Here is a 27,292-nt window from a genome sequence, read left to right as displayed (position 1 = left end):
TTTCTAGAATGTTCTCCCCTTGATTTGCTTCTTTACCTAGTTAACTTGTACTGATTCCTGAGCTCTTAGCTCAATTACCATTTCCTCAAGGATGTTTTCTCTAACCCTCAGGCTGGGTCGGGGTCCTCATCACACATTCTCATGGCACCTGATATCTTTACTTCACAGAAACATCACATTTGTCATCATTTGGTTAATGTCTCTCCTCCACTAAACTGTAAGCTCCATGAGAAACTCTGCTCTGCTCCCCACTCTACCCCTAAACACCTTTCACAGCACTTCCTTTTGGAATCCTCCAGTGTTTGCTGAGGCAATGACATGTTCGGTCATCCTCGATAAAGGGCACAGGGTAAGTGAAAGTAAAAATGTTGTTTTATTTTGTTTTGGGGCGGGGGTCAGACAATTTGGTGTAGTCACCCTGCTAATTTCCTGCTGGTCAGAAGCCCAGTTGGCAGATATATATGTCTTGATTAGTTAAACAATGGGAAATGTAAGAATTGTAACTTAATTGGAGGGATCTTGTTATAGTGAAGAGCATGGGCATTGGAATCAGCTGGATATGGTTGGAATTCGAGTTCTTCCATTGATGGAGGCAGATGTTGAGGTTGGACCTATCATATAACCTTTGAGCCTCTGTCTTATCATCTGTAAAGTGAGGATCATAATCCCTATGGGGGTTGTTATGGGGTTAGTATGAGGATGAAGTGGGATAAAGACCGTAAGTGCCTAGTAGGGTACCTGGCACCTAGTGATGCTCAAGGCAAAAGGGTTTCTCTCTGCTTTCCTCCTTTCCTCTCTGCCTCCTTTCCTCTCTCTTTCTTGAAAGCACCTTGCTTTGTAGTTTACGTCTTTCTAAACCCAGGTTCCTCAAGGGGAAACTGGCATAACAATTCCTTAGTGACGTGAAAATTGGCATCCACAAACTCTGTGGTCCAGATGCCCCCAAATCCTACCTGCCCTTGAGCCTTTGCCTGCTTAGAGGACCAAGGAGGAGTCCTTCACATATAGGTTCTGGGAGCTGGGAGAAGCTAAGGAGACAGGCTGAGCAAACCGGATTCAGGGTGGACTTTTTTCTGATTGACGTTAATAATGCAAAGGGGGCTGAGGGGCTTTGTGAATTCATATCAGCGTTTTCTGGTGGGACAGGCATGAGACAGGCAAATGCCCCCCTACCAGAAGAGAGCCCTGGGCAGCAGGCCCTGCCGGTGTCACTTCTCCTTGGAGGGAAAGGCACTTCCAGGCCTGGGTAGGTTTTCAACTACTCTGGTCTCAGCTTCCTCAGAGGAGATCAAGAGCAGAGCTGGGAGATCACAGCAAGCTAGAGAAGGCCTCCATGCAGCCAGCTGGGCTGCCCTTGGTCAGCTGTCCAAGTGTGAGCCTCTACTCAGGGCTAGGTTCCACCCACACCCGGATCAATCCAGGGCAAGGAGCATCCTTTGAGACTCAGTCCCCTGGCGCCGCCTGCACAGAGCCTCATGACCTCTCCTCAACCTGAGGCCAGGTTATGCCCCTTCTCTGGGCTTCGAGAGCTGCTCAGATCCTCCTCATAACACTTGTCCCCTTAAAGTGTACAGGGCTACCATGATGACATTATATTTATACACTCTGCATATGTGGTGCCACCTGGACTTGTGCAAGTGGCAGACCTGGAGTGGCAGAACTCTGTTTATTGTCTGTCTCTCCTCTTGGCTGGGCATTCCAAAGGGCGGGGACTGTGTGTATAGGGCTGGCACAGAGTAGGGAATGAGCCATTAATTTGCTGAGGAGTTAAACAGGTGAGCAGCAGGGGCCTGGCAAGAGCTTCCATGCTCCCAGCTGGTCATGGGTGAGCACCCTCCTCACTTGGCTCATCCTGTGGAGCTGTCCCTTTGAATGTCCTGCTCTTCCCTTCCTTTCATTTTGAGTTTGCCTTTTCTTCCACCGAGCAGTCTCTCCCACATTCCCCATGTTGTTGCTGTCTTCATCAGTACCATCGATGGTTAGTGGATACAGACTGCTCCACAGAGGGGCTAGCCAAGCCATCCTTCATAAACCATTTTCATGTGGTTGACTGGGAACTTCATCTCTCCAGGTCTCGCATCCTTAAAGGATGAGTGAAACCAAGGCTTGTTCAAGGATTCAGGGTGGCCAGAGTGAGGTGCAGAGGAGGGAGCAGTAAGACACGAGCCCCGAGGAACAGGAGGCAGGGGCTGAAGTGTGTTCTGCTCACTGCGGCCTCACAAGGTGAACTGAGGAGTACAGACCTGACCCTGGAAGCTAAGGGAGTCCACAGAGGGATTAAGGAGGGGAGGACACAATCAGGTTTGGATTCTTAAAAAATCACTCTGGTAACAGTGTGGATGAGGGATCAGATGGGGGGACCGTAGGAGAGGGAGGGATTGAAGCAGTCCTGGTGGGAAGAGATGGCGGCTCGAACTAATGGCGGGGGAATGGCCAGGTGAGGACTGATTAGTGATATATGAAGAAGGCCGAATCCACAGGACTTAGTGATGGGTTCCATTTTGGATATGATGAGTTCAAGGACCGTGTAGGCCATCCACAGAGAGGTGTCCAAGAAACTGATGGATGGATGGATTTATCTCCCTACCTACATACCTGCCTGGGGGAGTGGTAGTTTTGGGAGCCATCATTATACCTCTGGTCACAAAAATGCATGGGAGGATGAAATCCCCAAGAGATAGAGTAGACAGAAAAGACATGGGGGCTGAGAATGGAGCCTGTGGTAAACCTGGCTTCTCACGAGTCAGACGTGCTCAGAGTGAGCGCACCTGGTGCCCTGAGGGGGAGTGTGTGTTTGGCCTGTTGTGGCTGAGATCACGAGTAAACACAAATGGTTAATGTTATGTCTGAGCTGGGTCCTTTGTGATGGTAAAGCCATCAGGAGACCCAAAGACAAAGGCTGCATTCCCGAGAAGATAGGGGCATGGGTGATACTCCCCACGTGGGCAGTGCACTCAGCTGCTCTCCTGCCTGCCAGGTATTGCTGACTTTAATGACATAATTGGCATGCGGCGGCCAGTAGGTAGGTGGCTCCAAGTACGAGGCTGGGACAGGGGCAGGGCAGGCAGGGTCTGTTTGCTACTTACACATTGAGAGGCTGCCAGGCTGGCCACTGAGCTTTGGCTTTGATGACGGTGAGGACCTCATCACTCTGCAAAAAAAGGACCACAGATATTTAGTGAGGAGAGCCGGGCTCATGCAAACAAGAGGGCTTTGACATGCTGACATTGTCCATTCCCACTCCCTTACTGGCTGCTGAGGCTCTACCTGCCCAGGTGTGGAGCCATCCTACCCCAGAGTGGAGGAGCCCTGGAGGCTCAATCCCAGGAGGTGGGGCTGAGTGTCCCATGTGCCTGGTGTGTGCTGGATCCCAAGAGGCCCACTGAGCCACAACTTTGGTTTCCGGCTCAGCCTATCCTTCTCCATTGGAGCCAGGCTCTGACCTGGACCATGATGGATGGTCCATGGATGGCCAGACTTCCATATTGTGTCCAGCCTGGAGGGTGCTCTCTGTCCAGGCACTGACTGGGGCCTGCTGCAGGCCACACTGTGGCAGAAGCTGCAATGAAGCCAACACCTGATTCCGAGGACTGTCACCCCGCGGCCGCTAGTGCTGTCGAGACCCACACACCAGATCAGACTCCCTCGGACGGGGAGGGCAGAAGGAAGCCTGGGCCCACACCCCTTGTGCCACTCACATTATTCTGCTCTATTTTGCTTGGGAGAGTGTGTAGGGCACTTTTAAAGCTTGGGGACCTAAAATAACCTTTTAAGGAAGAATTTGATAATGAACATTTTGAAGGAAAGCATTAAGTCATCATCGTGGGGGAAAATCAGAACTTTGTTGATGGTGCTTAACTTTGAGGTTGCTTTGGGTTTCTATTTTCAATTACACATTGCGGGTGGGGGTGTCACATGCTTTCCAAGGCTGACGGCCTCCGCAGGTCCAGATTCGGCTTTGGCTGAGACTTTTCCCAGAGTGCATTCACCTGGTCCTGGATCTCCCCTTCCCCTGGGCTGGGCCCAGCAGCGCTCAGACACCACCGTCCACTATGCACAGAAAAGCCCAGAATGTCACCGGCTGGGGGAGGAAGAGCTTTGTTGCTGACTGAACAGGTCTCTGAGTTCCAGGAGGGCGGAGACTTGGTTGGCTGGCTCACAGCTCTGCCCCCATCCTTAGGTCATGCCTGGCAGTGGGTGCCTAGCACATATTTGGGATGGATTGGTAAACTTCTCCTTAGTTGGTGGATACCTTGTCCAGAAAACCCCACAGCCCTGAGGGAGCTGAAAGGAGGTCAGAGGTATCTCTAGGTTCAGGCCTAAAGATTATAAAAGGCCTTCTGGTCTGGAGCGCCTCATCCACAGGCCAGGGAAGGGGTTGGTGGGCGGTGGGCCTTTGAGAGGAAGGAAGCTGGGCCAGATACAGCTTAGCCTGGGAGCCTGCAGATGGTCCTGGGTGGGGTGAAGTGCACAAGTGAGCCCCACAGGGACAAGCCAGCAGACACAACTCCCCCGGGGAAGCTCACAGCCTTTTCCTGAGCTCAGGCTTCCCTGGGGGGTCCCTCTTTTGGTTAGAGGAATGAGTCATTGGATGCATAGACACCCCCACACTCGCTTGTCTGCAGGGAGAGAATTTCCAAGGCCCAGCTGAGCGGTAGACGTTTTGCAGGGTGGATTTGACTATTTGTTTAGAATGTGTCCCTCACTTATTCCCAGTAAGTATCTGGTAGTGATTGAGAGGAGCTGCCTCGCGTGAAGTCACGCGGGAGACCCGACCTGCCCTGTCTTCCGAAGGCCAGTGCTGTGTCTCCCAAGATCTGGATTTCCTGTAGTCAGCTCCCATTCCACGTCCCACACTGAGCTCTTCCTGTAACCCCAGAACCCTGCTCCTCCTCCGGCCGCCCCATCTCAGTGAAAGGCATGTCCGCCAGCTGCCTGAACCAGGCACCGGGACATCACCAGCCTTCCTCCATCTCCCCACCTCACAGCGGTCAGGCCCCAAGATCCACGGTGTTCACAGCTGTAATGTCTCTTGAGTCCCCCCACAGTCCCCTTACTGGTCGCTTCATCTCCTGCACCTTCTTGCTTTCCTCCAATCCACTCTCCCCATTGCTGCAAACCCGACCCTTGCCTGCCTAACCCCTCCAGCGTCTCCCCACAACTTCCATTATGAAGTCTTAATTCCTGACTTTTGCCTGCAAGGCTCTCATCATCTACCTCTAGTCTATTTTCCTCTTTGATTTTTAGTTCCTGAACAATACATGCTTATGGCAGACCAATTTAGCATCACAGAAGCACACAGTGTGAACACTGAGCACATTCCACTGTCGCATCTACCCCGCCTTCCGCCTCCTTCTGCTTCTCCAGAACGTCACGGTTTGGTGCGTCTCCTTCCAGACCTTTTATTATATATATGCAACTAGGTGCGTATGTGTACATCAGATACAGCTTTTCCCCACAAAAATTTCATCACACTGAATATCTAATTCTGCACCATGATTTAAAAATTTTTCCTTACTATCATATTATGGGAAGCTTTCCATGTCAGTAGATACAGCATCATAGATCTCCTTTTGTTGACTTTTAAAGTGTTGGAGAGCTTCAAATTATGGTAAGCCAGGTCAAGACTTATGAAAAAGAAATCCAAGATATGAAATACAAGTAGTGAGATGCTGTCTGATGACAATCCTTGTGCCCGTGAAGAAATACTTTACTAAAAAATAAAATCAATGTGGGTGGAGTTAAGGTGGCCACCAAGTGAGCTGGCCCTGCAGATTCACTCTGCGTTACAATTAAACCTTGGTTTTCAAGGCCCAGCTGATGACACGCTGATTTTTCTTTTGCAGTGTGTAACAACACAATTGTTTGGGCCTCCATGAGTGTTTATTTATGGAGCTGAAATTCTGTCTGTGTTGCTTTAGAGCTGTGGAGGCTCCAAGGATGGTGGGCCCATGTGTGGGGGCATTAGAACCGCTTCTTGATGTCAGTTGTTTCATCTGGTGGTCACACACCATCTGCATGACCAACAGCTTATTGCTCCTTGTTTGTGATCATTTGTGTTATTCAGTGAAATAGAAGAAAGCAGACGTATTCTGGAAAATTTATTTAAAAGCTAAATATTTTTGTTGAAGCATGAAAATCCTCTGGTACAACCTAAGTTCTACAGGATAAAGAGTGTCTGGCTTGTTCATGGCCATACCCAAGCGCTGTCGATGCTCAGTGAACTGTTGAAAAAGCAAAGCCACATCATTCTTTTTTGATGTATGTGTAGAATACCATAGAATGAATGTTCTCTAATCTATTTAACCAGCATTATTGGTGGATATTTAATTTTTTCCATAAATGGTGCTGTGGTGAACATTTGTGTACGTGTTTACGTACCAAGAGCTCCTGTGTTTTAGATTCCTAGAATGATCAAAAAATAAAGCAAATTAAAAATTTTGGGAGGGCCTACCAAATTGTCTTCTAAATGGCTGTAACAATTTATACTCTAGCAAGAACGCATATGGGCCCATGTCTTCACAACTCTGGACACACTGGATGCCATCCATCATTTCAGTACTGATGAATCCAGCAGGCTCAGGAAAGTGGCGTGGTTGAGAAGACAAGCTCTAGAGTCATCTCTCAGTTCGAATCCTGACTGCCCCCTTGACTAGCTCTGTGTCCTCTGGCAGGCCTCCTGACCTCTCCCAGCTTTCTCATCTGTGAAATGGGGTTAAAAAGAGTATCTGCTACATGGTGTTGTTAGGGGGACTAAATGACATAATCCATGTGACGTGCTAATACAGTGGCTGTATTAGCAGAAATTTTAGCTACTATTCTTATTCTTATTTACATTCGGGCCAAGCTGGTATTAGAATCGATTTGTACTGCTCGAGTACAGAGAGGGCAGCACACTGTTGCATCTACAAACCCACAAAGCCTCAGGAGAACGTCCCCTCATTGATGCCAAGCTCTGCGTCTCAGGGAGCAGATGATGGGAGGTTTATGTAGCGGGGTGAGCCTGGCATGGGACCACTGGGGTGCCAGGCATTTTACATTCTGGAGAATGAAGGGCATTTTGCTCCAAACTTCAGTCTTAAATGAAATGCTGTCTTAACAAGTCTCCAAGGCACAGAAAGATTCTTTCAAGAATCCTTAGAGCCCTTATACTTCTCCCCTAGGACCCTTTTCAAACAAAGTATTTCAGGGCATTCACAGTTCACGCCTCGTTTGGATGATGTTAGCACTTTTCCAGAGATGTAGCAGTTAAAAGAAAATACCCAAAAGAAATGACAGGGCAGTCGTGTCCATCTTCGCGGGAATGAGTTCTTTCATTTGCTTTTGGTAAACAGATTGTGAAGATGTTACAGCTGTAATCAGACTTCATAGCTGCTGGTACCAAATGGGAAACGCACAGCCCAAAATAGCCCATGGGCTGAGGTCAGATCTGGAGGAAGGAGGGTTTTGTGGAGTGAAAACAGGTCTGGGACAGGTTGGAGGCGGAAATCACATTGATCGATATCAGGAGATGCCAAGTCTGAGCAGAGCAGAGAGTAAGAATGTGAGAGAGGGGACTGAAGTCTGAACCAACCTTATCCCACACTGCCCTCCCATGCACTCCAGAGCCAGCACTAATGTGGGAGAGCTCTGGGCGTCTCACCCATGCCCACAGCACAAGGCTGGAGTCTGTCACCTCCTCGCGGCCTTGCCCCTCACCTCCAGCTCTGTTCCTGCATCTTCCCGGCTCCCGATCTTTCGCCTCCATCTCCCAGTCCTGAACCACAACCTGTTTCCTCATCCTAAGGCCCCCTTTGCTCCTGGTGGCACCGAGGGTGACCTCCCTCCCCACCATAGCACGTCCTGCCCCAGACCTGCCATCTTGGACTCAGCCCAGCCAACTTGCCTCCTCCTTCCAGGAAAAGAAATGGGCTGCAATCCATGATCACAGAGGGAAAGGAACTGAAACAAGTAGCAACAGCAATAATAATAACAGCAGTGATCTATGGTTTTTGTGTGCTAGGCACCTCGCTAATTACCTTATATATAGTAGCTTATATAATCCTTACAGCACATTTGACACTTTTTAATCCTCGGAAGCATATTTATTTGGCCAAATTAGTTACACAGCTAGTCAATGGCAGAGCTGGAGTTCAAACCTCAGGCTGACTCTGGGGACCACACTCGTCACCCTGTGAAGCCAGGCAGAGGGGAGCTGGGAGGGTGGGCTGTGGTGCAGGAGACCTGGCACTCCTGAAAGGCTGGGCCCCACCCCTTGTCCATGCTTCTGCTGTCCCTGAGGGTATGTCCTAGCCGACTCTGAGTTGTGACTATGACAGCCATGCTCCGAGGACTATGAGATGGTGTTTACAATACTGGGAACTGCATTTGATGAAGAGAGCCTGGAGCATAGGGTCCGTGAGTTGGAGAGAAACTGTCTGCTACTAAAAAGGGGGCCCCATCGTGAGTTGGAGAGAAACTGTCTGCTACTAAAAAGGGGGCCCCAACAACACTAAATGCGCACAGAGTGATACACACGCACGCACACAGACACCCCCACCCCAGGGTGCATTTCCCATCGTCAGATGTTTCTTATGAAAACCTTTGGGAATAGCTACCATCTCATTTTGCAGATGAGGAAACTGAGGTTCAGAGAAGTCACGTGACTTGTTGAAAAGCACCCAGGAACCACGACTCCAGCACAGCTATGTCTGACTCCAGAACTCACGCTCTTTCCACTTTCCCTGACTGTTCTTCCTCTCCCGTCTCCCTCTCATCCCTCCCCCCATTTTGCTCGTTTTCAGCAAGAGCATGGCTGCCCTTGGCTGACAGTTTGCTCCAAGGAGCCCTTGCTTTGAGGCATAGGGTCACCTGGCTCCCTCTGGTAGAGACCTCAGTGAGCAGTGCTGGGCCCCATTATTTCTAACCTTTCCCAGAATTCCCACTTACCACCCACAAAAAATATCAATCCTGATGGTTTCCACATCTGAAGGTAACTTTTTCATTGGTAGGTGAGTGTCCTGGTGATGAGCAGCAGGAAATGAGCCATTTTATGGGGTGATAATGGAGTTATAAGCATCTTTAAAATCAATTGTGCCCAACGGTCCCTCCCATCATTTCAATAGGCTCTGGGTTTATCAGGTCATAAATAAAAACAGCCAGCTCATATTTGGTTGATGTGCACTGTGGCCCTCTGAGGTAGGCAGGTGGATGTTCTCCATTTCTCAGATGAAGCAACTGAGACTCACCTCTCTCCTCTGAAACTGCTCTGGTCAGAGTCGTCAGTGACCTCTCCACTGCCAATGGTCAGTGCCCAGCTCTTAGCTTCCACGATCCTTCAGCAGCATTGGACACAGCTGGTCACTCCCTCGGCCTTGTAGCACTTTCTACCTGGCTCTGGCACTTGCTGCCTCCTCACTGGCCATCCCTTCTCAGTCTCCTTTGCTGACCCCTCTTCACCTTCCTGCAAACATTGAACTGCACCAGATTCAAGCCTTGGTTCCCTTCTCTTTTCTATCCACACCGCCGTGGTGATTTCATCTTCTTCCATGCCTTAAAATACCAACTACATAAACACTGATGGCTCCTAAATTTTCATCTTCTACCTCAACCTCGCCTCTGAATGCCAGACTTGTTTATATCAATGGTCTAACACTCTCATTTGGATGTCTGATTGATATCTCAAACTCAGCATTTCTGAAACCAAACTCCTGATCTTTCCCTCCCCAAACCTGGCCTCCCTCATTCTTCCCATGCCATCAAACGGCAAAGCCACCCTTTCAGTTTTTCATCCTTGCTGCTTCTTTCTCTCATACTCCACATTCGATCCATACGCACATGCTGTCAACTCGACTTCTAAAATGTATTTATGAGCCAACCACTTCTGTCACCTGCCCCACCACCATCCTGGTCCAAGCCACCATCATCACTTGCCTAGATCATTGCAATTGCTTCCTGGCTGGTCTCTCTACCTCCTTCCTCATCCTCCTTCAGGCTCTTCCTCACACTGGGTGAAGTCTTCCAATGGCTTCACAACTCACAGCAAATGGGGTTCTTGCCATGGCCCCCATGGCCCTTCATATCTGCCCTGCCCTCCTGTCACCGCACTAGCTTCATCTCCCACCCACTCTCCTGGACTCTCCCGCCCACTCGCTTTGTTTCAGTCTTCCTGGCTGAAACTTTTCCTCAAATATGCCAGGCACACTTAGCACTTGCTGTTCCCTGTGCCTGGAACGCTGTCTCCCCAGATATCAGAGAACTCATTCCTCTGCCTCCTCTGGGTGTTTGCTCAAATGTCACCTTCTCAGTGAGGCCTTTGCTGACCCCACCATTCAAAATAGCAATTCCCTACCCCCTCCTTAACCTGGCACAGCCCATCACTTTATCTGATTATCTTTTCTCCATAACATCTGTCACTGTCCGATATTCTGTGTCTTTTGCTTATTTATGTTTTGTCTTCTGTTTCCCACTGCTGGGAAATATGCTCCAGGAGGGCAAGAGTCTATTTTGCTCCCTCAGTGCTGTACTGTCAGTGTTCAGAATTGTGCTTGGAATGTACTCAATCAATATCTGTCGAATGAATGAGAGGCTCTCATGAGGAAGGGCCAGTGTCTTCTGAGCCCCAGCCACCAGCACTCCGTCAGCCTTGGGTGGAGCCAGAGCTGTGTGAAGTGACACTGAGAGACCTGGGTGTTGAGCAGGCGGGCACGGGAAGAGCAGGTGGAGAGCACCAGCCAGAGAACTGTGCTGGAATGGCCAGGTGGTAGAAGGAGGGGAGGGGCAGGAGGCAGGAGCCACAGAAGAGCGGTGGTCAGCACTCACAGGTTCTGAGTATGCTCAAGTGGATACCCCAACGACCTGGGCTGGCCGTTTATAAGTGCCCATAGCACGCCTTGTCCCCTGGAAGCAGCTGCCATCACAAGCCACTGTCTGATCAGCTTTTCCAAAGCCAGAGGAGGTATCTGAAGCCCATTAACAGATCCACGAGAAATGATGTGGTTGCACAGAGGCATTTCAAATTCAATTTCTTTTTATTTCTTTTCAAACACAGCCTGTAATTCCGATGGGAAAATTGCATAATGCCCGTAGATAACCATTTTCTCGTGAGATGGTTTTGTGAAAGCAGCTTGGCATTTCCGAAGTGGAGAGGAAGGGCCCATCAGAGCTGCCCAGGGCCCGCCCCACAGCCCTCCTGTTGTGTCCTTCTGGCAGGTGGAGAGCTCTGAGGATGGCATCACTTCATGACCTGAGAGAAAGGGCCATCCTTCTGTGTGCATGTATTAGCCACAGACAGCGATTTAGCGCGTCCTTTGGTGATCCAAGTGCCAATCCTGGGTTTAACCTCATTCTCTGGACTTTCTTGGTGTCCTCTATAACGTTCATGAAAACCGGCCTCTCCTCTGAGTCAAGGGGGGAGCGGAAGAGGTCACTGGGGCATGTCTATCCCTACCATCCTACCAGACCTCCTCCTCACCTTCTACTCTAGAAGAACGTCAGTGCCAGGACCAGAGCAGGGAAGTGAAAAAGGAACCAGGTCAGGTGAGATCCCACCGTCACACAGGAGAGGGCAGTGAAGCAAGGGCTGTCTGCTTTCCCACAGATGGGGCTGCAAGGAAGCCCAGCTGGAGCCAGAGCCAGGAGGATGGGCCAGGCCAGGTCTGGCTGAAGGTTCCTGTGAGGGCAGTGCCCCAGCACTGCCCCATGGGAGCATCTGCCTAGTCTTAAAGGCACAGCACTCAACACCCCTCACCCCTCTCCTGTTCCCACTTTCCCTCTGAAGACAGGTCCCCTCTAGTCCCAGAAGCTAGTAGTAGAGTAGGGGCTGGATTATGTCCTCCCTGTGTACCCAACAATACCTGGCTTGGGGGAAGTATGCAGGAATGATTAGGGGATGAATGATGGATTAATTAATTAAGCAATTAATTGATGACAAGCCAGAGGAAGACTCTGACCATCGCTGCCCTCCCAGGGGGTCTTAGGGCACTTGTGAGCACTCTGGGGCTGGATGCTCTGAAGGGTTTGTGAGCAGATAAGTGCTGCGCTCTGGTTCAGGTGCTTAGAGGAGTCTGCTGACTGCTGGGGGACAGTAAGCTGTAGGAGGACAAGGGGGAAACAGGGAGACCAGCATCCGGGCCACAGGGGAACGGGAGAGAGCAATGGCGGGGCTGAGAATGTGTCAGATGCAAGCCATTATTTTAAAGGTAGAAGTAATGGGATCTGCTGATGGATTGGATGTGGGGTGAGAAGTCAAGGATGACTCCAGGGGGAGGTGTCATGCAGGCGGTTGGCTATGTGAGGCTAGAGTTCAAGGGAGAAGTCCAGGTAGGAGATACAAACTTGAAAGTCATCAGCACAGAGGTGGTAGTCAAAGCCACAGGAAGGAGCGCCTGGAAGTGAGTGTCTCAGAGGAGAGGGTGGGGGGCTGGCAAAGAGCCTAAGAAGGAGCAGCCAGAGAGGCAAGGGGCCCCCAGGAAGTGACCCAGGGCCTCTTCAGAGCCCTTGTGCTGCCTCTTCTGTCCCCACTGTCCCCCTGCTGCCCCCACTGTCCTTGCTCACTGCTGCCACCGCTGAGAACACATTTGAAGCAGGTTTAGGAAAACCCAAGGTGAGGCAGGGGAGCCAGGAAGCGCAGACAGCTCTTTTTGAGGAGTGAAAGGGGAATTGAGAAAACTGGCAGTAGCAGGAAGGACATGGGATTATTTTCTAAAAAGATGAGTGAAATTAGGGCAAGTTTGTATGTGGAAGGGTATAATCCAATACAGAAAGAGAAATTGCTACTGCAGGGGAGAGAGAGGGTGCGCTTGCAGGAGCAGGGGTTCTTGAAAAGATGAGAAGAGGTGAGATCCAGACCCCAGATGTAAGGGTGGCCTTCCAGTCATTGCAAGAGGATGGAAGAGGAGGCAGAGCACAGTAGCTACCAACGCTGGAGGTCATGGGCATTGCTGGGGGCTGATGGCAAGGATTCCTTCATCCAACAAATAATGATTGAGCCCCTACTTTGTGCCAGGCTCCACTCTGGGTACTGGAGACAGAGCCCTGAACAAAAGAACCACCAATGAATTCCTGTCCTCATGGAGCTTTCCTTCTAGAGCAGGGAGGTGGACATAAACAAATGAGCAGCGTGCCAGACTGTGACTGGCTCTCCGGGAAAACAGTGCAGGGGAGGGCGAGAGGGAGCCCAGGGCCGGATAGGCAGGGAGGTTGCAATGACATAGAGCGATGGAGGAAGCTTCCCTGATAAAGGGACTCAAGTATTATAAGACATGGGTGCGAATGCATATGAAAAGGGCCAGGAAAGGACTCTACCAAGATGAAAATACACCTTACATACTAAGATAAGGTCTTTAAAATGAAAAAAATAACATAACCATATTATAGGAAGTTAGAGAGAGAGAGAGAGAGGCAAAAGAAATATTCATAATCCCACCATCTTTACCCAGCAACTATCATCAATTAGTATATTCATTTCTACATTTGTAGGCCTTTGTCCCATAGTTGAGATCATAGAACGCACGCACGTGCACACACACACACACACACACAATACACACGTTTTCATTATCCCTACCATTCCTCGCACCATGATAGCTGGATGATTATACAAACCACTCTGTACCTTGCTTTCTAATTTAATACATTTTAGAGATAATCTGGTTAGGGATAGAGGTCTTTTGATGATGAACCCAAAGACCATATAGCAATATAAAAATATACTTTTATATCTTTTTTTTTACATTACTGTATGTGTGCTTGTATTTCTATTTGCATAAGTCTCTGCAGGGATACACAAGAACTAGACAAAAATGAGATGCCTCAAGGGAGGGGAACTGAGTGACCAGGGAGCAAAGAAAAGGATGAGACTTTTCAGTGTCTAACCTTACATAGTTTTTGAATTTTGAACCATGTGAATAAATTGCCATTAAAGAAAAATGGGAAGAAAAGGCCACTCCAGGGCTGTTTCCCATGGTTTTCTCAGCTGGAGAAAGAGCACTGAAGGCTCTGGAGGGAGCCTGTGAGAGGCCTGCGCTGTGCGTGGAGGGCGCGGGGCAAAGGTCTGCAGGGAGGAGCTCGGATCCAGGGCAGTGGCTAAGCGGTGGGAGAAGGGGCAGAAGCGCCAGTGCAGGGTAGAACGGATAAGACATCTGATGGGTTCTTACTTGAAAACTTTAAAGCCTGTTAAGCTGCGTTAAGCTTTATTATCTTTAAAATAAAAAGCAGTTTCAAAAAATAACGAGACTTTGGGGCTGGCCCCGTGGCCGAGCGGTTGGGTTCGCGCGCTCCGCTGCAGGCGGCCCAGTGTTTCGTTGGTTCGGATCCTGGGCGCGGACATGACACTGCTCATCAAACCACGCTGAGGCGGCGTCCCACATGCCACAACTAGAAGGACCCACAGCGGAGAATATACAACTATGTACCGGGGGCCTTTGGGGAGAAAAAGGAAAAAATAAAATCTTAAAAAAAAAAAAAATCATTCTTTAAAAAAAAAAATTAAAAAGAAAATAACGAGACTTCATCGGCACACCAAGATCTCCCTCTGCTTCTCTCTTTCCACCTAAGAAGCTTCCAGCCCAGGTATCATCCTGCCAGCCCGTTTTGCTGGGTCCTTAAATGTAACATTTTGCTTCATTGTCTCCCTTCATCCACTGATTTCCATAAAAAGCTTTCAAATTATTAAGTAATGAAGCTCCAAATGACCTGGATGGGTGAGAAGTAAGTGTGCCTTAAAGGTGCTCAGCACTTCAGCATCAAATAAGGTTCTAGAAATGCTGCTTTCTTAAATGGTGCTATTTAAATGCAAAGGAACAGCTCGATAAGCTGTAAAAGCTTAACCCTCCTCATTCCTGAGACCCCCATACACTCCTAGAGGTTCGGGGAGTAACTGGGGAGGTGAGAGGAGAAATTGTGTGCTGCTGGCTAACACTCCAGGGGTGTCCCTACTAGGAATTTAAGATCACCACACAGGCTGGCCTCTGCCAGGCGTCCCAGGGGGAACAGAAGCTTCCCTAACTGAAAACCCCCTTCTAGTTATTATTGTGTCATCACAGAGCAGGAGTTAAAGAGGAGTATGGTGGAATAAGACAGACCGAGGTTCAAATCTTGGCTCTGCCGCTTACATGCTGTGTAAGTTAGAGGAAGGAGCTCATCCTCTCTGAGCGGATGCCTCAATGTGTAAAACACATATCTATCGAGCTTCTTCTATGGGTCAGAGACCGTCATGGGCACAGGGCATAAGACAGTGGACAAGGCACAGTCCCTGTTCCTGTGGGAAGTGTCCTCTAGTGGATTGATAATAATAGAGAGGATTGAATGAGACACCTAAGTAAAGGGCCAGGTGAATGGTCAGGGAAGGGGTAGCTACGATTACTTACTTATATCTGCATCTCTCCACCCCCCTTTTCAGGGTAATCTTCCACTTCTGCCTGACTACCTTCCAGCGCATCTCCTATGCTATCTGTCCTACCCAGGCCATCTCAAGGCTAATGAGTCCCTTTGCCTGGAATGCCCTTATCCTGTCCTTTCAAGCAACTCTTCCTCTGAAAAGGCTTTTTTTTTTAAAAAAAAAACAAAAAGAAACTGACATATTTAAGGTGTACAACATGATGTTTTGATAGGCATATACATAGTAAAATGATTACTACAGTCAAGCTAATTAACACACCCATCTCACATAGTTGCACTTTTTGTGTGTGTGGTAAGAGCACCTGAAATCTACTCTCTTAGCGGGTTTCCAGTATGCAATGCAGTCTTATTAACTACAGTCATCATGCTGTACACTAGATCTGCAGACTTGAGGCCCTCCTAACTCAGTTCCTGCCTCCAGTTTTTCTCTCCCATTCCTCTCTCCAATCCTCCCTGGGGACCTTTCTAAAACATACATTTCACCAGGTCACTCCACTCCTTGAAATTCTTCCTTTGGCTTTAGGGATAAAGTCCAAACTTTGTAGCATGGAACACAAGGCTTTGCTCTTTGGCCTTGCCTGCTTCTCCAGCCTCATATCTCTCCACCTTCCATGTACCCTTGATCCCAGCCACCACCATCCTCATCTTCATCCCCATCACCAAACCAGCTACCAAGTAATGGGTGTGGTCTATGTCCTAGGTATTGAATTGAGCACGTTACATACGTCATCTCCTCTACATACCAATAGTCCTCTAAGGTGGAGTTAATGGATGAGGAAATAGGCTCAGAGAAACCCAACAATTTACTCCCCTGCATGTGGCTAATAAGTAAGGAGCCAGAATCTGAGCCCAGGGTCCTCTGATGTCAAAGCATAATCCTTAGGATTCCTGCCTCTCACTGAACTGCCTGCAGGTCCTTGAACCAGAAGTGCTTTGTTCACGCTTCTGTACCTTTGCGTAAACCACCTTCTTCTCCCTGAGGTGTCATTTAACCCTTTCTAGCCTAGATAACGCCTCCTTGTCCTTTAGAATGCAGATCAAGCCTTCAGTTTGGTGCAGCTGCCCCTCCTCTGTGTCCTACGTTGCTGGCTGTCCTACATTGACCTCAGTCATGGGCTCCACCTCACTGAACTGCTGTGACCCTCTTACGAGCATGTTTCCCACATCCCCCTCCTTCCCTCACTGCGAGCGCCTCAAGGAGGGGAACTATTCATGTGCATGTCCCTCCTGCCCACTGTCTAGCACAGGATTTGGCACAAGGGAGATAATAAATAAATGTTTGTTTAATAAATGAATGAATGAGCAGCAGCTCCTCCAGCCTTGAAATAGGCATCAATTGATCAAAACTTGATTTGCTTATAATGTTCCTGCCAGAAGTGGCTCAGAGCAATAAGGAAAATGAAACCCAGAAAGAATTCTTCTCCGCCAGATCCGTTGCCAGACTGGAGCCAGATGAAAGAGCACATCATTTGTAACTAACTGCTGATCCTCAGAGGTGCAGACGGGAGCTGGACTCTCCGATCATTTTCTGTTATGTTTAATCTTGTCACTTGGCTATTTTGTGATCCAGATAAGGTCCAGTGGCAGATGAAGGGTAACAGAACGTACCATCCCAAAATATGCCTTTTTGGTCTAAGGATTATTTTGAAAAACTGCAGACACAGGAGAAGCTCTGAAAACAGAGTAGAAATTACCCCTTTTAAGGGAAATTTACATAAGAAAGGGGCCTGTACTAGGTTGAGAGCTGTTACTGGAGATCACTTCTTCCTCTGGGAGACTTACCTGGCAGGGCAGGGCAAATTTTCTACCACACTTTTCCTCCTCTCACCTTCCTGTGAATTGCCTTCCTCCCCTTTGCAGCCCCAGACCCTTGTCCCTCTCCTTGGCTCAGGATGGTATGCAAGCCTCAATTACCTGGCTGCCTTTTGAGTCTCATATCTTTGTGGGACTCCCGTATGTACGTAACTATAATTGGTTTTTTCCCTCCTCTTAATCTGTCTTTTATTATGGGTGTGCAGGGGTGATGGTGGGGATCTCAGCCAAGAACCTAGAAAGGTAGAGGCAAATCATTTTTCCTCCCCTACACAGGGCACCTGGCTTTGGAAATTCTTGAGACATAAAGAACAGAAGGCAGAAGGGAAAAGGCTATGACAAGTGTCTACATTTCAGGAGTCAGGAGGTAGGAGGGTTGGGGTGTGGAGATGGGAGTGGGAGATGGAAGGGTGGACACAGGACTGGGGGCCTTTCGCCTAGTTTTCACACTCACAAAAGCCTCAGATTAGAGTCTGGCATGATCTCCAGAGTCACAGAGACACACCAAAAGAATTGAATGAAGAAGCTCATCTTACAGCTTTTGACATGGCAGGCTACTGACCAACCCCACCCATGGTAAGGTAAAAATGGATATTCTTGTAATTCTTGTAACTTATCTTGAAATTGGCACAATTTTATTACATTGTATTTTTGTGTTAAAGCATTGTCCTAATTTTGTCAATCCTGTTATAGCATTTCCCCCCTACTTTTTAATATGCCAAGAGCAAAAAAAATGGAGGCAACTGGACTTCTGAGAGGCCCTGGTTGTGTTGTAGGATCTGAGTGAGACCTCTGCTCCTTGGGCAGTAGCTTGTTTGATCTTCGGGGATAAGAAAGGGGTGGGTGGTACAATGGTGAGGTGGAGCTGACTTATATGGCTCTTGAGAGTTGACTATATACATCTCTTCTCAACTCTATGTTCAGTGACAGCACCTTAGTAGCTTGACATTGGCCATGGTGGGAGTATTTACACCACAGACATTGGCAAACACCACAAATCAGGGCTTTTTCTTTTTCCTGAGGACCAGTTGATAAACATTTACTAACCTATCACTGGTGGTGGGGAAAAAGAGAGCAGCCTTAAGCTGGAGGCCAACAGTATTTTTCTGACGTAATGATGGTGAACTTGAAGGAGGGAGGACTCATGACACTCACTTGGTGTCAAGATGGACACCAGTTTCACGGACAGGGCCTATATGTCAACGTTTCCCAAACTGCTGGTGCTTCAGAATCAGCTGAAGACTTTTTAAGTCTACTTATGTTCAAGTCTCACCTCAGAGCTACTGAATTAGAACCTCTGGGTTGGACACAGGAATGTGTAGTTATTAAAATGGTCTCAAAATCATTCTGGTCAATGGAACAGCTTCTGGGAATCTTTGTTGTGTGTCTCAAGATATTGATGATAGAAGAAGATGATAAGGTACAACATGTGAGGACATAGACTTCCTAAACAGGTTGCCTGTCTCTTCATGTAATGCCTCTGTCACTTGTCACAGCTTGATGAGATCTGGGTTGTAATGCTGATGGAGGTAGTGGTGCAGGGCCTGACCAAGGAGGAGATTGTAAAATGTTAAAATGGGAAAAGGTATGGTATGGAAAATTTTTTTGTACTTACATAAAGTTTTATCAGATATACTCCTTTGATTTGGACCTAAACCATTGTATCACCTGCCATTGAGTCCCCAAATGACTTCACAGGGCAATAAAATGTCTTAGGGTGCCCACATGATTCTAGCATTCATAGCATCTGAAAGCGGTCCTAGACCCAGTACAAGCTGCCGACTTGGGTTGGAGAAGATGGTGATCCCAGGGCCAAAATCTTCAGCGAGGGCTGGAGTGGCCAGAAGGCTGGTAGGTGGCAGAGACCAGGACAGTGGCTGGTACGGCTGGGTGTGAGGAACCTCAAAGGAGCACATCCTTCCATAAGATGAGGTGTGAAGAGATGATGGAAATGAAGTAGAGCCTGACCCCTCTTGCTTTGTGTTATGTGGAATGTGAGAGAACAGCCTTTCCTTGAGAGGCTGGGGAGGGACACATAGAGACCAGGTTTTTGATAAGGAGGAAGTGGAGGGAGAGCTGTGTGAGGGGGCTGGGGAGGTAGAGGAGATTTGGAGGACACCTTAGGACCACCCAGACATTTCCTACTGCCCCAAAATGTCAGCGAGTCCACCCAGAGTGGGGATCTGGCTTTCTCCACCATGGTCATCCTGCTCCATATTATTGTGTACCAGCTGCATCATTTATCACACTGTATTATAATTTTTTAAAAAATGTGTTTATATCCTAAGTCCAAATTCCAGGTGTAGTCAAAACAGCCTAGGCCATGAAACAAGACAGGCCTAGGTTTGAATTCTGACTCTTTCCCTTTCTAGCTCTGAGGCCTTGGGCAAGTCTTTTCACCTGTCTGATCATCAGTTTCTTCATGTATAAAATGAGCAGGGTAACTCTACCTACCTTATGGGTTGCAGTGAAGGAAAAAATCAGGTATTGTCTGGAAGCTCCCACTGTATTGTCTGAGATATAGTAGGTTCTCAATCAGGCTTATCCTCCCTCCTTGACTAAATCATCTGTTCCTCCATGGTCTGACACCATTCATGGTTTCATGAAGGTGGACAAAATATGTTGGTTGAATGAATAAATGAGTTCATTGAAGGAATGAACCAGGTAAGTGGATAAATGAATAAATGAAATAATTAATGAATGCTAATTTGCAGAAAGATACGTTGTTGAGGAAACCCAAGGCACTCTGTTGCGGCTGAAAGGACTTCGCTTTCAATTCTTGTAAGCATTTAGCCCAGGCCAGGTTGTTTGCCCTATTTCAAGGTCAGAGCCATTCCTTTGTCCTGACCTTGGCATAATGAGCCATGAAAAGCTTGCAGCTTTTTTCTGTTTTAATTCTCCCATCCATTTAATGGACTATATTTTCTCTGGAAACAGTGGGGTGAACATCACCAAGATAATGGGCAAGAACATTAACATTACCACACTAGCATGATCCAGATATTATTCAATTAAAGTAATAACTTCTAATGCAGGATAAATTGTTTTTATCTTAAGAATCTAATTCAGCCATCAGCTCACCATCATATTCAAATGACAGAAATTACCTTTAAGTCATGGATCTGTAATGCGATGTTGAAATGGATTTCTAATTATATTTTATGGGGCTATATTATAGACGTTTTTAAGGTCGGAGTGTATAGCTTGTCGTGTTTTCATTTTCTATCAGCAGGCAATTTGAAATCCTTTTCAAATATATAATGAAAGAAAGTTAGAAATTTTGGGAACAAAATCACGTCTAAGGAGTGCTTAAAATAGCCTAACAATTCACCTTTGTTAGAATTAAAAAAAAGAGACTATGATTGTTACTTAACTTTAACACTGGCCATCTGAAGACAGAGATGGGGAAGAAAAATTACCTTCCCACAGCTGAATTCAAGAGCTTTGTCACCTAGGATGTTGGCTGAAGCATGTCCAGAGTATAGTCCTCTCCTTTCCTGCCCTAGGACCTTGATTTGGGTAGTGTGTGCAGAGGGGGTCAACCAGAGGAATTGGCTCATACTACCCAAACTCTCAAGACATAGAACACGTGCTCAACAGTGAGAACTGGAAAGTCAAGTGGACTTTATATAAACCCATAAGGGCTGGGCAGCACAGCCTCCACATGTAGGAAAGTCTTTTTGAGAAGGTATAATCTTAACAGAACATTGCCTGGGAAGCCAGAGTTGAAGCAAGGGAGTGTAGCTGAACGGTTTTAATGGACAGGGTCAGGGAGCCATCTTAGTCAAATGCGTTTACCTCCAGTATGGGGATAGATCTGCCTTGTAGATCAAAACATCATGTCTGCCAGTCACGGTATCTTCTCTCTTGGAGTACATGGAAGACCCTGACAAACTCCTTCTCTTTGACCGCCCTCTTTCTAGAGGCCATGCAGACCACTCGCTTCTACCTACATCTCCTTCCCTCAGCCAGGCTATGATATGATACAAATAGGTGGCAGTTTTATAACAAACATTTGACTTTAGAGGACACATCCTAGTTGTGATGACTGGAGTAAGTGGCCATCACCCACTTATAGCCAGACCTCAGGGTCACTTCTGTGCGTGGTTTGACTCAGACCTTCTGCACCGATTCTCCCTCCTTCAACTCTTAGAGGTGCCTGCTCTCCTCATTATGGGGTCCCTCACCATAGCCCAACACCTGCTGTCTACACCTCGCTTAGAGAGAGTGGCTAGAACTAGGGTAGCTTTTCCCTCATAGTCTGAATTTAACTGTCAAAGTTTTCTAGTGAAGGATGAATTCCCCGTTACTTTTCACTATAGTCGAATGCGACTGCAGCAGGAAGGAACATTACAATGAGAAAGAAATGGGGAGATTCCATAAAGAAGTGTGTGGAAGAAGAAATCTATATTCTTTCTGGTTCTCCTAAGTGAGCTAGATGAATGGCTTCCAGCAGAGGTGGCAGTGGGTGGGGGATAGGCTGCACCCACCCAGCATGAAAAGACCCGGAAGGCAGGAGAAACTCAGGGGAAGCGCCAGAATTGAGCCCAATTCCTCCTCAGCTAAGACCGTGCCCAGTTCCCACCTATCCCACTGAATGCTTTGTTCGCTTTCCACAGCCCAGCAGAATTCAGCCCTCCACTGTTCAGAATTCATGAAACAGACAAGTTATTCTATCCAAATTGTCAACAGACAGAGCTCATTTCAACCTTGCCTGCAACTGGGAAAACAAACTATGACAGAGAAAAGAAATGGATATTTGCAGTTTGCTTTCCTAGGCTGTTCCTAACGTGGTTCTAATCTGCCGTGAGACTGTCACATAGCCTGCCTTGTGGCACTGAGCAGAGCCGATGGATGGAGGAGGCATGGCTCAGGTAACATTTCACAGGTCTCTAGGCAATCCCGTGGCCTCCTTGTCACCAGGGCCAGAAATATATTGGCTGTGAAGGCACGCCTACTGCCTGCATGCTCCTGGAACAAATGCCCCTCTGATTTGGGGCCGACACTTCATTCATTCACCACCCATTTATTAGGTGTCTACTATGCGGACCAGCTGCTGGGAACACAGAAATGATTAAGCCGTGGTTCCTGCCCCCAAGGAGCTCATATTTTATGAGGGGGGCAGACGGAACACATAATGACAAGTCAGGGAGATATTGGCCCCCGGTGCTGGGGCTGCACTAAGGCGGAGCTATTCATTCTTTCTGGAGTGGCTGAGTTCTCACCAGGTATTTCACAAACTGCTTGACATGGACAGGATGCACACCCTCTGGGGAGGAAGAGAGGACCTGGAAGGGAGGAGGGGTAAGATAGTTGGCTTTCCCGAGTTTCCTACCTTCCATCGCCTTGTAGGGAATGGTTCTGAGAGCCACGAATGTCACGGATGTGACTCACTCAGACTCTGGGGCTATCATCAAACAAAATAGAAGAGGGCATGCCTGCATTTGTTTCAGCACAAATTTTCAGCCGTTGTGTAATGTGGATGTGAAAATCTTATTTTCCATTTCTTGAACACCTAGGCTGGGGGTTCGTAAAATGTAGTGTGAATCAGACTCACCAGGAGAGCTTGTTCAAAGAGATTGCTGGACCGCTCTCCCCAGAGTTTCTGATTCAGTGGGTCTGGGGTGGAGCCTGAGGAGAATCTGCATTTCTAACAAGTTCCCAAGGGAGAGCAACTGACCTAGATAGTACCCGTCACATAGTAAGGGTTCAATAAATGATAGCTCTTAATATTTAATATTGGGCCCTGTGCTTCGTGCTTTACATCAACTACCTAACTTAATCCTCACGACAGCACTACACTGCGGGAATTATTATTCTCATCCTGATTTTATACACGAGAAAATGGCGGGAGACTCCGAGATCTCAATATTTTGCCCACAGTGACAGAGCCAATAAGTGGCAGAGATGATATTTAAACGCAAGTCTTTGAGAGGAAAATCCATGGCTTTTCTTTTGTCTGTCATTCTATTCTGCCTCTTCAGTAAAGAAGTGTTTTTCCTTTCTTTTTCTTCTTTTTTTAAAGATAGAAGCTAAAGAGATTCAACTGTAAATAAGTGAAGTCTAGAGTCATAATACCCTATTCCCTTTCAAATATGCCCCCAAATATATTATTAAAATTATCCTCAAGAGCCAGTGGAAAGACCATTTATTTCATGAAAATAGTTGTGAAAATATGAGAGAGAATGCACTGCCTGAGCCGTGAGCCCAGGAGCCTCCTAAGTCAAGAGCTATCAATTCTTTTTTTTTAAAGTAATGGAACATATTTTGTTAAACAAAAGTATACTCAGATCCTCAATAGATAAAGCAGACAGGAATGGGGCTGTTTTTACGCTTATGAAACAAATGTTGGTGCTGGCTGAAATGACTGAACTGTGAGTACTTGTGGGCAGAAACTGAGGGCTCTCCCCATGGAGCATCCACTCTGATACAAACAAGAGAATTATCCAACCTGCTTCGGAGTGGGAAGCAAAGTGGATCCGTGAGTTTCTCAGAACCAGGCAGGAGGCAGAAGGAATCCCAGTGAACATCCATGACACACACTGCCTTCTCCTAGGAAGGGTTTCACCCACACCCTGGTGAGGTGGGGTTGGTTGGTCAGATAAGGCCAATGCTGTTGTTAGGCCTGCCTCATGGAGTGGTTTTAACACTAGTGAGATCTGCTTCATATTTACACTTGATAAACCATTTAGGGAACTATTTAGCTCATTCCTTATCAACTAATTCTTCTGTGGTCTTTTGAAGTTCGGAGTAAGATGCCCCATCAGATATTTCTGAGGAGCAGGACCCCCGCCAAGTGAGCCCGACTGATAATTACCATTGCCATTCAATGAGGGATTCAAGTAAGCAACCCCTCCTAATGGGGGGATCTGCACATTGTTTGCTTCTGTCTGGGTGAGTGGCCCGATTTTTATGGGCATGTTCAGAGTACCCAAGATTCACCACCCAGCCCAGGAGGTGGAGACCCCTGCACTTACAGGGCTGCTTCATAAATCACCCCCAGATACCAACTTCCTCATTTAGAGTTGAATTTCATCCACTACCACCTGCTTCTTTCTGGGCTGTCAGGAGAGATCAAGAAGTAGTTGTCTCCCAATACCCATTCTCCACATTTTCCATTTGGTAATAACTTGTAGTCAGGCATGGCCATGTGACGAATATTTACCCAACGTGATGAAAGAGAAGGGATGTGTATAACTTTAAATCACCTTTGTAAGGAAGCAGTTTGCACTCTGTTTTCATTTCCCCCTTCCCACTGCTTGGGAAGTGGTACCAACCAGAGCGCCTGTCTCAGACCCAGCTAGGGCAGCCATGTGGAGAGCCTGGTAGGAACAGACCTCCAGCCTTGTGCTGCGTACCTCTGGACTGTTGTGTGTGAGGGAAATAAACTTCTATCTGATTTAAATCACCATATTTTTGGTCTTTTTATTACAACAGGTTAACTTATAACCTATGTGTGGATCAAAGATGACCATCAATTATGACATTTGTCCCATTAAGATGTTCTCCTGTCCCCTTGAATGTGGGAAGCTTTGTCACTACTTTGGCCAATTTCTGGGCCCAGGCCTTGAGAAACTGGCAGCTTCCACTTTCTGTATTCCAAAACACTCTCTTTGGGAACGCTGAGCCATCATATGAGAAGTTTAACTCCCTGAGACTACCATGCTGAAGAGGCCACATGTGGGCACCCCAGTTGACAGTCTTAGCCTTCCACACACTGCTCCAAGGTTCTGACCATATGAATCTCAGACCCTTTAGACCAGCCCATTTGTCAGCTGAATACCACGAGTAACATGGTCAACAGCACTATGAGCAGAAGAAACCACCCAGGTTGTCACATGAGGAGGCAATGTGTGGACCTCCTGTATTGATCTTGTGGCTGTGAAGGGAGCCATTGGCAACACATTAAAAATGGCAGAGTGGAAAGATGTAAGTGTCCTAGTCTCTGATGACATCAGTGAGCCACTGTCCTAACCTTGGAGCCATCTATCTCCGAATTTCTCATTTAGTGAGATGCTAAAAGTCCATATTGTTTAAGCTACTCTTGGTTAAGATTCCTGTGGCTGAAAGCATTCTAAGAAACATTTCCCCTACATCCTGACTCTCAGGAGGAGTTTGTTACAGGGGCAGGAGAATTTGGCTGGGCTTGAAACTGTACTCGGACTTCTTTAATAAATTTGCCAGTTGGGAATGGTGCAAGGCTCCAGACACCGTGACTGATTTATCCTGAGCCCTCTGAGGTCCTCCTGGGACTTAATGCCCAGCCTCCAGGGATTCCGGCCTGGTGGCTGACGAAGCAGATGGAATTCCAGGGCACATCACCTCCCCTGCCTTCCCTCCACCTCCCTTCACTTTACCCAGGGCCAGAGAGTAGAGGAGAACCTGGACTCCCTCCCTAACTCTTCGATGGATAACGAAGGCGATTCTTCCAATGGCCTGCTCGAAGCAAGGTTTGTCTGGCTAGGCCTGGGGGCTCTATGGGGAGAGAACTGGAGCTGAGAGTTTCTCCCCTAAGACAACATGGAGGAAAGGGCCAAAATTTAAGGAAGAAAGCAGAACCAAAAACCATGTAGAAAAGTCCAGATCTAAGAAGCCAAACTTTGGAGGTCATCAAACTGATCAGTGCCAGAGGCTGTCTGGGAGCGAGGATTTGGGGTTGGGCAAATGCAGTGAGGGATAGGAAAGCAAATGCAGGTGAATTGGGAAGAGTGTTTGTGTGTTTGTGAGCAGACATAGGGCTAGTGGAATAGCTTAGAATAGCTGCTCGTGTTTGCTGACATCTGGGGCACAGTGCATGGATGCTCTGGCTGGCTCACTTAAGAGAAGCTGAGGGAGCACGTGCTCATAGGAAGCCTATTTATGTTCCAAGATGCACCCTAAATGCACCTCGCTCATGAAATCCTTGCTGATCCATCCAATGGATCTGTGCTCCTGCAGGATGTGGCTTATGACCCGATTGCAGATCTATTTCAGTTTCTCTTGTGTTACAACCAGTCAGCTATTGGCCATTTCCTTAACTGGACTGAAAGACTTTTGAAGGTAGGGGCTATTCTTAATCTCCCCTCAGTAGCAGGTACCACAGTGCTTTACACATAGAACGTGCTCAATACATATCTTTTGATTATTACTATTGTCTACCTTTTGGCTTATTTTTCTATTGTCATTTATAAACAGATTAGGAATGTTTTTAATAGTGCATTTTTTTTCTAAATGACAGAATAAACACGGAAATCCATTACCAAGGGGCTGAAATTAATCTTAAGCAGAAGAGTTAAGCATATTTAAGGAAAAAAGGGAATAGGAAAACAAGAGGAGGATTTGGAGGCTGAACATTTCTGTCTCAGAGCAGCTCCAGGCAAATGAATGCCCTCTGAAAACTTCATCCGCCTTTTCCTACACAAAGTGCTTTCTGACCATTTCTCTACAGTGTCTCTCTTATTTGAACACAGAGTTTCATTTATTAATCAAACATAATTGGGCCCCATTTCAAAAGGATGAACAAAGCCTGTTTTGTTGTCCCATTCAAAAGCTGGGTTTAGTCTGGGTCACGGTGTTTGTCAGCGTCTGTTTCCAGGCCCTGAAGGGTTGGATGCTGGAGCAGGACAATTGGGGGCCAGTTGGTCAATTTCCCACTCCCAGGAGCCCTTGAAAGGGGCTCTCCAAGCTCTGAAGGCTGTGTTTACTGATTATGACTGTAAGGTCTACACCTCCACATCCCACTTGTCCGGAAGAGTCTAGCTGGTCCCTTATCAACTGTGTCATTTCTCACAGCATAAGCTCATCTTCTGATGATCTGTCCACAAACCCAGCTCAGAGATCCGATTACTAGAGCTGGCGTTCTTTCTTCAGAAACCTTCAGTGCCTCACCATTGCTTATTTGTTGCTTCTGAAAATACTGAGAAAACTATGAGAAATAGATAGCCCACGAGAAATAGATAGCCCACGCAAATATGATTAAGAGCAAAAAAGAAAGGAGACAAATAAACAGCATCAGAAAAAAGAACATTGTAATATCGTCTAATTATTGAGGACAGGCACTGTGCCAAGAACTTTATGTATGTTATCTGCAAGCTCACGGAACCCCTGGGATGGAAGTAACATG

General features: G+C 47.4%; 1 protein-coding gene across 1 annotated transcript in view; it reads right to left on the bottom strand.

Annotated features, from left to right (window-relative positions):
• Positions 1-27,292, bottom strand: part of SPON1 (spondin 1) — a 245,183-nt gene that overhangs the window by 21,337 nt on the left and 196,554 nt on the right. The window contains exon 7 of the mRNA XM_070626401.1: positions 3,087-3,151. Within this exon, the coding sequence (XP_070482502.1) occupies positions 3,087-3,151 (65 nt within the window). The remainder of the gene's footprint in view (positions 1-3,086; positions 3,152-27,292) is intronic.

Source organism: Equus przewalskii, chromosome 6 (genome assembly GCF_037783145.1).
Source record: "Equus przewalskii isolate Varuska chromosome 6, EquPr2, whole genome shotgun sequence".
In the NCBI taxonomy this organism is placed as follows: Eukaryota; Metazoa; Chordata; class Mammalia; order Perissodactyla; family Equidae; genus Equus; species Equus przewalskii.
The sequence above is the reverse complement of the archived record's forward strand: the minus strand, read 5'-3'. Positions and strand labels throughout refer to the sequence as shown.